At 33.7% G+C, this 13,195-nt stretch overlaps 1 protein-coding gene across 1 annotated transcript; it reads right to left on the reverse strand.

Annotated features, from left to right (window-relative positions):
• Positions 1-9,271: 9,271 nt before the first annotated feature.
• Positions 9,272-10,278, reverse strand: LOC131067317 (transcription factor MYB3-like). Its single transcript, XM_058002279.2, has 3 exons — positions 10,274-10,278; positions 9,751-10,007; positions 9,272-9,648 (listed from the first exon to the last, which is right to left on the reverse strand). The coding sequence occupies exons 1-3, from the start codon at positions 10,276-10,278 to the stop codon at positions 9,272-9,274; spliced, it is 639 nt and encodes a 212-aa protein (XP_057858262.2).
• Positions 10,279-13,195: the final 2,917 nt, after the last annotated feature.

Consider the following 13,195-nt stretch of genomic DNA (forward strand, 5'->3'; position numbering starts at 1 on the left):
AGCATATGTCTAAACTCCCCTTTTGAGATCTTATTGCTAGGCTTGTAATGGGACTCCACTAGCTCTCACAAAGGCAAAAACATAGGTGGTCTTTAGGGGGTGACAAGGCTATATGAGTTGATAGTGTACCAAGTTGTGGGCTGAAAAATAATAATGAAGCCAATTACCTGAGGATAGACTAATTGTTGTGTTTTCAATTGTTCAAAACCTGTGAAAACTTGGTCTTTCTCCAAGGCCTTGAACGTACCCTTATTGTTGTTCTTTGGGACAAAGACAATCTAGCTTCTATGTTTTTAAATCACATTGAGATATCATCCATTGAAACTCAACATAAATTTCAAACTCAAACTTCAAAGTGTTGGATTTATACATTTCACAATAGATCAACTCTTTTAGTAAAAAAAGTAGCTCTTTTAGTCAAAATAGTAGTAAAAAAATACCTTTTTATAGAGCTTGAAGTCAAGAATCTGATTATATTAAAAAATTTATGTTTTGATTAATTTTAATATATTTTACTTTAAAAAATTGAAACTAGGTTTTTCATGTTGGAAAGAAGCTAATTTGAAATAAAAAATAATATTAAATGATATTCAATTTTTTTTTTAAATATTCACTAGATGAGAGAATCTTCTACGAAAGGGTAAATTTTTTTTTGATAATGATTAATTTAATAAAAAAAGGTGATGATGAAAGCAAATTGTCAAATTTAGTTATTGGACTTAAAAAAAATTTATGAGAAAAATATACATCAAAATTTATTTATTTTTTCTTTAGCACTAAATATATGTATCATCTATTTGGAAAATTAAAATCAGGAAAAAATAAGTTTGTTTTGATTTTTTTGGTGACTCTAACTAGAACCCTTGATTTTGAATATATCTCAACAATAAAAATCTATCTGTAAATATATTAAAAATATCAATATATATATATTTTATTTTCCTAATAATAGAAGACATAAATTTCACACACGTACATGGTGCTTGCAGGGTTTTGAGGATACGATGGCTTGGTTATTGGTCATGAGTGTTGTGGGTATGTGTGGTATAGGGGAAACCATAGTTGCATGCCTCCCTGTCTTCTGTGTGTGCTTGTGGCTAGTGTATTGCGATTTGGTGTCGCATTCTCATCTATATTTGGGTTGAAATTGATCTTAACAATCCTCTACCATATTCTATTGATTTACACCTTGGATCCTCTTCTTGGATCCAACCACTAGACTATGAAACTCTCCTCTTTAGGTGTCGTATTTGTGATGAGTATGGTCACTTGCAGAGAAATGCCCCTGATCTAATTTTGTAGTTTCTAGTACCCCTTCTAGTTATGATCCTAGGGTGGACAAATGGAAGGCCCCTATGAAGAATGAGAATATAGATAAGGGTTGTTTCACTCCTATTAAACCTCCAAATAAGGGGAGAGGGCTAAAAAGAAACTTAAAAGATAGATAGGGTGATATGAATTTTAATAGATTTGATGATCTTGAGGACATCACTTAAGAAGAGAGAATCCCTATGCATCTTTCCTTGGGTGTGCAATCTACAAATGAGATAGCCATAGAGATTGAGGGGAATGTTAATCAAGATATGTTATTAAAAGATTAGCAAGATGGGCTAATGGACACTGATGTGCACATCCAAAGTCCAAAAATATCCAAACTAGGCGTGACTTTGTGTTTAAACGATGGGGTTGTTGTTGCGACTGAGACATCCACCTTCAATAAAGGGTCTTTAGACTTTGGTAATACATTAAAGCCTCTCAAGTCTTAGGGTTGCAACAAAACCCACTCAAAAATGAGCCTTCAGAGAAATCTCAGATGATTGACTGCAAGATAGATCAAGAGAAGGTAAAGTTGATCAGGGATACATTAGTGGAATCTTGGTCAGTGAAAACCACTCACTTGCTTTTCTCTCAACCCATAGAATGATTGTTCTATCTTGGAATGTGAGGGATATGAATAGAATCTATATACAAAAGGTTGTTTGTGATTTGATTAATATCCATTGGCCTGACTTGACTTTTATTGAGGAAATGAAGTTCACTATGGATGGTTTGATGGATAGAGCTCCTTGTATCTACACTCGTGGGCTTTGTCAGTGTCTTTGAGATTTCAGAAGTTTGGGCAGTTTGTCTTATTTATGGAACCCTAGGAGATTATCCCTCTCTGGTGGAGTTCAATTCAGTTCTCCTTATCTTTGATGGCCTCCAGTTTTGAATATGGAAAGGTTTTCCTTTTTTCTAATGTTTATGCTCTTACTGATCTCTTGTCTAAGTCTCATCTTTGGAGGCATATTATATATGTTCAATCCATGGAACGTAATCTTCCCTAGGTTATAGATAGATATTTTAATGTGATTTATAGTTTAGGAGAAAAAAGAGGGGGGGTTGCAAGGTTGGAGCCTTCTTCTTACCTTTTCAATATGAATATTGAGTCTTTAAATGTTATTGATGTAAAAATGAACAATAGAATTTTTACTTGGAACAATAGAAGATGCAGTGAGGATGATATCGTGGAGAGGTTGGATAGATTTTTAGTTTCCTATTTCTTGATCAATGATAGATAGGTTACTAGCTCAACTATCTTGGATTGGAGGTGGTGGAACCATTGGTCGATCAAGTTATTGGTGGATTTCTTCAACTTGCCTAGGAACCCATCTTTTAAGTTTCAGCTAATGTGGCTAACAAATCCCTCTCCTCAAGAATTAATGTATGTCTGGTAGTATTAGGATAAATCAACCCACAATAGAGAAATGTACTATTTTGTTTTTTATTAAGGATAAACAGGTTTTGAGGGGACCTAAAACCCCATACAACAACTTTTGAAAGAACCTAAAACCCTCAGATTTTACCAGGATCTAGAAACCAAAAAACAACGTTTCCTAGAGGAATAATCATCTGAAAACCAACAGCCCAACCATAGTTGAAACTAAAAAAGACTAGATGCTAAAACAAACATAAGGGTTTTTCTAGGGCTCCCATAACCTTCCACTAACAAAAGGGGTTTTCCATGCACCCATAACCTTCAAAGACACTAGACTAGAATAGGTATCCATACATTCAGGATCAGGACTCACACGGTTTTGAATGGCTCCCTTAACCAATAGCCTGGGTTTTGAACTAGCCCCCAAAGCCAGGAGAGAAGGGTTCTCCTAGGATCTCTTAACCTGCAACATAGATATCAGGTTGCCAAAAACAAACCCATCTTTAACCAAAAACCAAAACAACAAGTGGCCAGGATGGGCCATTAAAAACTACTAGCATCTAACCTTCTTGTGGGTTTTACAAGTCTCCCACAACCTAAACCAAACATCAATAAAATAAACAAAAAATAACACCCAAGAGGGGGATTTTGAAAGGCTTCCAAAACCTTCACAATGGGTTTTAAAGTGGGTCCCATAACTAGCAGGAGGGCACTCGTCACCACCCAAAATCTAATCAGCACTCGCCTTCTAGTACAACACCTCTCCACCTCAATAAGAAAGGAAATCACCTCAATAGGAGCTGGAAGGAGAGAGATAAAGCATAGGGGAAATGAAGCAAATAAGCACAAAACAAAGACCAATAGCCAACAAATATTCACATGATTCTTAGCTAGAAAGAAGGGTTTTGAAAAGGCTCCCAAAGACTTGAACAGAAATAGAGGCTAGTACTAGAAGGACTCAATGCCAATAAGTTTCACCAAAGTCTCCACCTCTAAAGGAGAAGAGGGAAAGAAACCCATAAAAAAAGAGACTATCACAAGGGCACATCCAACCTCAAACATAAAGGTATCCAATATCCCCATTAGGAGCCATCCCACCAAACTCTGCCCACAACTCTTCCCCTCTGTAGAAGAGTGGTCCACCTCAATGAGTCAGAAAAAGACAAAAGGAAGAAAGACATCTAGTGAAACACGAGAGAATCTCTTGAAAAGAATAGATCCATAAAAGCACTCACAATTTGCAAGAGAAAACTTAGAACTATCACACCAAAAAGATGCAAGGACCTCCCAGATAGAGCTCCCCAACCACACTAGATCATTCCCAAAGGCCAAAAACACAACCCGTGGGAGAAATGAATACAAAAAAGCAAAACTTCCACCTAAATCGCAAACATCCCCCTCATACTAAGGCACAACCAGGATAGAACATACTATGGATAAAGCCACCATAGCGACCATGAAAACTTTCTTGCGAAGCAACATGACCAACAAAAGGATCTCCACCTCATGGGCCGACCAAGTCTAGAAGAAACCTTGACCCAGATCCAAATCCAAGTACCCACAGATCCAATGGCCTCCATTGCCAATACAAAAAGGAAGAGTAGCATCACGGTAAGGGCAAAGAGCCCCAACACCATCCACACTCTCAGTCATGCCTACAATACCCACGATAGAAGGTACCGATAGGAAAAATATTCTGTCATCAGCCAAATAGGGAAATGGGGACCAGAGCTAGGACAAATCCCTCCCAATGAGCAAAGAAGACACCAAAGCGTCCATAGCACTAGAAAAAAGGTTGACCTCCACCAAGACCCCAACCCCACTAGTATCGACCACCTCCCCATCTCCATCATCTCCTTCCTCCACCGCATCTTCTCCTCCATCGACTACCCCTGAAACCCTAGCTCCAACGACGCTTCTCACTCCCCACATCTTCTCCTACACAAGCCATGTACTATTTTGTTAAAAGGTTGTAATTTATCAAATAAAAGCTTAAGAGATGGAATAAGAAGGGATTTGGTAACCTTCAGTATAATGTTTTCGCAGTACAGGCTCATCTTGATAGCATCACTCAATTAATTTGTGACAATTGATTGACCATGGAATGGAATAGAGAGTAATCCCTAGCTATTAAGGATCTTGAGGAATGGAAGCCATGGGAGAAAATTTTCTAAAAGTAAAATTCTTATGTTGACTAGCTTTGGGAAGTAAATATGAATATAGCCTTCTTTCATACATTTGTAAAGGCTTGTAGGAATAATAATTGTATTTTTTCTCTAGTGTCTTCTTAATGTTCTTCTCTTTCTTCAAAAGACAGTATTTATTAGGACTTGCAACATTTGTTTTCCTTGTTTACAAAAAACTGGCCCCTACAAGGGAGGAGGAGACCCTTATTTAGGATTGTATCCCCTCAGTTGTCTCTCAAGGAATGAATGAAGCCCTCACTTTCCCTATTGATCTCCAAGAGTTTGAGGATGTTATTTTTATCATTAAGAAAGGTAAATCTCTAGGTCTTGATAGGTTTCCTATTGAGTTCTCTGAGGAGTTTTGGGAGATTATCAATCTTGATATTCTTGAAGTGGTCGAGGAGTCTCATAGAAACAAGTAGATGATAAGGGATATGAAATCTACCTTCTTGGTCCTCAATCATAAAAAGGAGGGGGCTAATAATTTTGATCAATTTAGACCCATTTCTCTATGCAATGTAGTTAATTAAATCATTACTAAGCTCATTGTTGATCACCTCAAGAGTTATCTCAAAGATTTGATTTCTAAAGACCAGAGGAGATTTTATTGTTGGAAGACAAATTATGGATAGGATTGTGATTGCAATTGAGGTCATTCATTCTATGGAATTTTATAAGGAGAAGGCTATATTTAAAAATCTTGAAATGGGAAATGCCTATCATAGGGTGAAATAGTATTTTCTATAAAAGATCTTATTAGCTTTTGATTTTGCTAGCAAATGGATCACCTAGGTCATGATTTGTGTAACGTCCACTACTTTTTCAGTTATCATCATTGGAGAACCTTTTGAGACTTTTAGTTTTGCTAAGGGCCTTTATAAAGGAGACCCATTGCCTCTAAACCTATTTGTCATTATGGCGGAAGGGTTGGCAAGGTTCATTAAGTCCCATGTCCAACAGGGTTTGATCCAATGTTGGTAATGGGATAATGGATGGTTGTGAAGTTCCTAGATACAGTTGTTTGGTAGAGGGAGCATTGGTTAGTGAAAATGGGTTTGGGATAGTTTCTCTTGGCCCAAGTGAAATTTTTTTCTCTCGTTGATAGTCCAAAAAAAATGTTTGACTTCTGATAATCTAAGTAAATATGGATTACATGGCCCATCTATATGCATCCTATGTAAAAATAATTAGGAGAATGCTTCCCATGTGTTCTTTCAGTATCCTTACTCTAGGGAGATATTGCATTTTTGGTGCGGGTTATGGAATCATGCTTGTGTACATGCCACTTTTGTAGTGGAATTTTGGGAAATCCTAGGGAGGTCTCCTACTTAGGCAACCTGTATCCAAATTGTGTGGGTGATTGGTCCCTCCTTTATTGTCTAGAACCTATGGCTAGAAAGGAATTAAAAAATATGACAAAAGGCGGCTTTGGATTGTGTCCTCCCGTGGTAGAATATTTTTGACAATCTTAGAGATACTATTGTGGTAAAGTGTGATATATCTATTGTGGTGGTTGTGACAAGTATGGAGGTGGTGAATAGGATGAATTTGGTAGATTATGGGTTCAGATCTTTTATTGATAGGAAATCAAGAAAAGTCCAGGAAAAAAGTTCAAAGAGGGGGGAGATGGCTCCCTCCACCTATGGCAGTTTTGAAAATTATCACTGATGGTTCTTCTAAGGGTCATCGAGGTCTTGCAGGAGGAGTCGTGATTGTTGGGTTATATTTTTTTCTTTTCTAAGTTTAAAGGGTTTCACCTGAATAATCTTATGGAAGCCCTAGCTATTCTCCATGCAATTGAAATAATTTACTTTAGATTTGTGATTTATTGTTCTACCTATATAAAAGAAGGGACAATAATTCTTTAAGATTTTAAAGGTAAATAGAGGACATTTATATAATTGAAAATCATTACTCTTGCAAAACCCTGATATGGACATTTCCAATATTATTAAAAGGACAATAATTGAAGTGACTAATTGCACCCTCAACCTCCTTGTCCACTCCTAAAAAATATCACCCTGTCTTCATGACAATGCCTCATCTACCTCTTTATCTAATTCACAAAAAATATAAAGAGACACCTCATTCTATAATATAATAAAACATCCTCTAAACTTATAATTACAATGAGGTGTCTCTTTTATCTTTAAATTTGTACATGTGATTTTAAATGAATTATTTAAATAAATCAATGTTTAAAATGTATTCTTTAAATGAAAGTTTTATTTTCCTGTTTCAAACATCAATTAAAATGATAAAGTACACCACCTTAAAAAAAAGGAATTAGTATGATTTCAAATGAACTATCTAAACAAATCAATGTTCAAGGAGTCTCCTCTTTAAATTGAAATCCTAGATTCTAATTTCAGATGCGTCTATTTAAAAACATGAGGTCCTGATTACAAACATAGAAATAATCTTCAAAAACATAAGATCTTAATTCAAATACATAAATAACCCCTCATTTATAACATTAATAGCTATATCTCCAATTAAAACTACAAAAGAGCTTTAGAATTAAAAATGTGTTGATAATTAATCATATGTGTAATTATAGCCTCAATTTTTTATCCTCAATTTTTTATTTTAGGATTTTATTTCCTTTTCAATCATGAATCATTTTAAATTCGTTTAATCCAAAATATTTTAAAATAAAGAACATTTCATAAATATAAAATAAAGAGCATTTCATAAGACAACATAAATGTAATATTAATAAAGATAATATATACATTAATCAACATATTTATTGTTAAATTCAATATCATTATTATTTAGAACTTCTTGAATATAAGATGTGGTTGAACTTAATACACAAAACAATTTCAAATTATTCATAATCTATTTCCTTGGTGTTTTTTTGAATAGAAATTACAAACATGCTAAGAAACCCCAACTAGAGAATAGTATACATGAAGGTTATGGGGGAGAGTTGGTGACAAAAGTTTCTAGATGACCGCTTGTTCACCAATTAAATTTTTATAACATTAAAATTTTGTAAATTTATTTACTTAATTTAAGATTCAAGTTTTGAAGAATCAATTCTCTTGACCCAAGCTGCTCATGGCCAACATGGATACCTATTAAATAGAAACAAATATATTATGGGTTGATTATTAGATATTTTGATATCTCTTTTGGCTTAGTAGTTTCTCTTAAAGAAATGTGGAGGTGGTTTTTTTATAGACTTAATACTGAAGTCTTGAATTGGGAAAAAACTAATAAAATCAGATAATCACCATAAAAGTAATTTTTATCTTTTTTATCCACTCTATAATATGAAAAACCATACTCTAAACTTACAATTACTTATATTTTTTTAAATGTATATCCCTTTTTTCTATGGGTATCTCATATGGCCAACCCTTGAACTTGACTTTAAATATTAACAATATGAAACAACAATATATCCAGACATCTCTATTAACAAGATAAAGTACATCAGTTACAAAAATATTGGCAATTTCTTCAAAATATTTTAATAAACTCAACATAAATGAAACATAAAGTAAATTTTTTGACACTTTGTTAACTATAGAAAGTGTTGTATTTCCAATATTAGTCTACAAATCAAAAGACTTCACTTTCAAATTTATTTTTTGAATAGAGAAGTTTTATAGTAAAAAGATAAATAATTTAATATCTTTTTATAAGTATTATATTTGAAAGTTACATAAGAACAATTAAAATAATATTGTTTAAAATAAAATAATATTTCATATGATTACATAAGACAACATAAATAAAAAATATAACTATAGCACAATAAAAGATGATTAATAATTATTTTTAGTTTCTCTTCCATTTCATTAGCATCTCAACAAATGTATTTAAAGAGTAGAAAGTAGTTACATTTTGACAAACCTCAATAATGACAACTTCAAATTCTTATAGGATGTGATTGCACATGAATACACAAAAAATATTTCAAAGTATTTTTAATTTGTTGCTTTGTTGTTTTTGTTTCCTGTTTTTCTTGCCTAATTCAATAATACATGACATAGAATTTTCTGAATTTTTTTAATATTGTTCTATCAGTAGTTGCTTTCATATGATCTTATGCCAACCAAACTTCCATTTATGGACTAGGTTGTCTAGTTTAGCAGTAAATTTATATATATGAACTATTTAAACAACTCAAAATTCATAGTGTACTCCTTAAATAAAAGTCTTAGATTCTAATTACAGACACGACTGTCAAAAAAGATGAGGTCCCGATTACAAACATCAAAATGATGACCACACACATAAGATACAGATTACAAAATCATCACTCACTAAGATATACAAAAATAACATATAAATATCCTATTTGTAACCTTACATAAAAACCTATAACTTAACCCATGAATCGCAGAGCTTTCATCAATTAGAAAAAATGAAGCTATTGCGATTTATTCGCACGAGAGGCAGAAGACTGCAAACCGAGAGTCAATTCCAGATTCACATCAGACGTCTCTTCGCTTCCACTCGTACCATTTGAAGCAGCAAGATCGAAATTGCTTGTCACAATGCAGGGCTCACTCTGGAAAAAATCCACAATTGAAATTTCTTGACAGGGAGACCTGTCATCTCTATGGAAGGGCTGAATTGTGTGGCGCTCAATATTTGAAGCAGCAAGATCGAAATTGCCTGTCACAATGCCGCGCTCACTCTGGAAAAAATCCACCATTGAAATTTCTTGACTGGGAGACCTGTCATCTCTGTGGAAGGGCTCAATTGTGTGGCGCTCAATATTTGAAGCAGCAAGATCGAAATTGCCTGTCACAATGCAGCGCTCACTCTGGAAAAAATCCACCACTGAAATTTATTGACTGGGAGACCTGTCATCTCTATAGAAGGGCTTAATTGTGCGGCGCTCACCATTTGAAGCAGCAAGATCGAAATTGCCTGTCACAATGCAGCGCTCACTCTGGAAAGAATCCACCATTGAAATTTCTTGACTGGGAGACCTGTCATCTCTGCTACTGCTGCCATCGCTATGGAAGGGCTGAATGGTGCGGCGCGACTGTGGGTCGATTCCCCGGCTCAGCAATTTTCTCTTGATGTGGGTCGATTCCCAGTGATTCTTTATTTCATTGTCCGATCGCCCAGGCAATCTCCCTGCAATCCGGGACCATCTGTGCCGCCATAAACAAAAAGACATAACCAAATTAATCAATCAACTTAATTGAAAGATGCAATTTGTGCAATTCAGTGAAAGAAACAAGTGTCAATCAATGGTTTTTTGTAATACACAGTTATGATTTCAGGTCCATGTAACAAATTGAATCAGAAAATTAGAAAGAAAGCAAACTATTACAGAGTAGTTTTCATTGTTAACCCAAAAGAATGAATCAAGGAACCCTAAAGAAATCAAACTAGGATGAGTAGTTTTTAGATTTACAGCATGTCGATAAATTGAATCAAAAAGTTTCAAAGACATTAAGTTATGGGAGAGTAGTTTTCAGAGTAGTTTTCGGAGTTGCAGTATGATGACAAATTGAATCAAAAAAATTGTAAAACAAACAAACTATGATAGAGTAGCTCTCAGGTTACAGCATTTTGAATCAAGATTTTCTAAAGAAATCAAATTCTAAGAAAGTTGTATTCAAAGTTTAAATGTAATAACAAATTAAATCAATAAACTCTAAAGAAACCAAACTATGATGGAAGAGTGCTCCGAGTTACAGCATGGTATGAAATTGATTCCTGAAACTTCAGATAAACCGAAATTATAATGGTGTAGCTATCAGAATGGCAGTATTATAACAAACTGAATAAAAAAAATTCTTGAAAAACCAAAGAAATAATTGTTTTTATAGTTACAATGCGATAACAAAGTGAATCACGAAACCTAAAAGAAACCAAAATATGGAAAATAGTTTCCGGAGTTACACAATGATCCAAATTGAATCAAGGAACTCAAATAGAAACTGGTATTAACTTTTAAAGTCTTAAATATCAATGAAGTCTGTAAATAAAAATTTTATCCTTTGCCCCTTAGTGGTTTACGTAATGCTTTGGTTGCATCTATTCAAAGATTCAATGTCTTAGCAAGAGATAATTTATTATGGACAATGGATGGTGATAGATTTTGATTAGATGTTGACAATATATGGTTAGGGTTTTATTTGGATATTGTTGTATTTTTGAGATATTTGATATTTTTAAAATTTTCAGATTTTTTTGGGAGTTCAATTTTTTTTTTTTCTTTTGAATTTTTGAAATTTTCTACTTTTTTCGATTTTTTATTTGATGAAAGTTGTCTTTGAATTAATTATTGAGATATAAGACACACATCAAGATTCATTATCAAGAAGGGTATATTTATTTTGCTCTAGTGTCTAGCAAGGGATAATGCATTAGAAAGAGATGAGTAACTGATGAGAGAAAGTCGATACATAAGGATAAAAAAAGGCTACTGAGGGATTGAATATTGTAATATAATGTGATAACATGGTGGAATTAATGAAATGTAGTGCATGGCATGTTGAGGGGTTTATAAAAATACATTTTAAATTTATTTCCTTAGTTTTGATCAAAATGAAGGCATGGATTTGGATAAGATGGAGATAGGATGCAAATGAGATACATATAGTCTAAAGTAGTAATGGATGATGGAAGTAAGAAATAGATATGGTCTAAAGGATGTGGATAAGATGAAGTAGATATGATGCATGATCTGTATGGATATCCTTATCTTTGTCAAGTTCAAAGGTGGAAAAGGAAATATGGATGTAGTTAGGGTTAATGAGGGATAATGGATTATATATGATTCTTATTTATTAGGTTTTCATCATGGTAATTACCTAAGGTGCCACAAGAAGTGGTTTTCACCACTAGATAGTTTATTTCTCTTTACTTTCTTTTTTTTCATTTTTTCTTTTTTTTTTAGAATTTTTTGAAGGTAATGAATACATGACAAAAGATAGATGAAGGACTTAAGCAACTCCTTCTCAAAATATTACTACTGAAAGATGTGATACAATGGACCATAAATATTGAATATATGCTTAAAGAAATCATTAGGGTGATGGTCAAGAGAGATGAAATGGATGATAATATTGAATAAAAGATTATATTGGAGGGATTAAAAGATGGAAAATAGGCGTGAGATAATGAATGGTTTGTTTAGAGACTTTTGTAGTGTTCGATGAAAATGTTGGCGAAGAGAAAATTTGGCACACACCTTAAAGTGTGGTGGAGAGTTGAAGGAAAAACAAACATTGGGGTTTGAGATTTTGTTGGAGAAATGATACGGATTTTCAAACATAAGGACCCAAAATAGATGACGGAGGTGGTGAAGTATATGAGATATTAGATTTTAGGTCATAGGGATATCAAATAGATATTATATGTGGGAGATATTTAGATAGAGGAGTGGAGGAAACACTTAGAATAGAAAATATGGATGTCAATTTTAATTATTCTTTGGGATGAAAGCCTTCTATTAGCAACTTGGGAATTCCCATGGTTTTTTATTTTTATTTCCTTTGTGGTTATTTGGAATGAGTTTCTTCTATAAAAAAAAGTTACAATGGGGAATTTAATTTTTAGTTTTTCTTAATGGGGATTTGTGGCCTTTTGGATATTTATTTATATTTAGGGATCATATTTTTTTATTTTTACGTGTCTTTCAAATGGGCCTCGTTGTGAGAATAGAGATTGTTTTGGTGAAGATTGATGAATGATTGATGCTTAATGGTTGTCATGGATGGAAACTCAATTCAATAATGAAATCCAGTGTACATAGATTTAGTTTACCAGAAGTCATGTTAATCATGAGGCATAAGTCTAGATGCTGGAACATAGTAACTGATGGAATGTGCATATCCTGATCTCGATTGTATAATTTTGGTTGTGGTTATATAGCAAATTGATTCAAGGCTTCAGGAAGATTATTTCATGATTAAGAAATCAGATGTTTATTCATGAGCAAGTTTAGAGGTCTGGTATCTAGTAATTCAGTTAGATCAGAGCTATTTTTGTAAAATGTGTGTTATAGAATTTTTTGAAGCCGACATTGTAAAAGATTTTTTTATTAGTGCGAATATATAAGATGGATATGGATGAGTATTTTAGTTTATGTTATGAGTGACGGAATTTTGTATGACCGAATTTGTAGTTTGGTGAATGTGATTGAAGGTTTTGGTGGTTTGATGTGTGACATAGCAGGGAAACATAGCATAATGACAAATCAGTTTTAGGAGATAATCTGAGCCTAACTGGAACTTCATTTTGGCATATGTAGATGCTATACTTGAGTTCATTCATCATTGTAATTAATTGTAATAGCCTCTAAGGTAGTGAGCCTTCCTCCTAGTTG

This window comes from Cryptomeria japonica, chromosome 5 (genome assembly GCF_030272615.1).
Source record: "Cryptomeria japonica chromosome 5, Sugi_1.0, whole genome shotgun sequence".
Classification (NCBI taxonomy): domain Eukaryota; kingdom Viridiplantae; phylum Streptophyta; class Pinopsida; order Cupressales; family Cupressaceae; genus Cryptomeria; species Cryptomeria japonica.

What these genes read in the sequence shown, in the direction of transcription:
- LOC131067317 (XM_058002279.2), bottom strand. An exon ending in CGATCTTGCTGCTTCAAATG is followed by an intron (nt 9,649 to 9,750) that starts GTGAGCGCCGCA and finishes GCATTGTGACAG; the next exon opens with GCAATTTCGATCTTGCTGCT.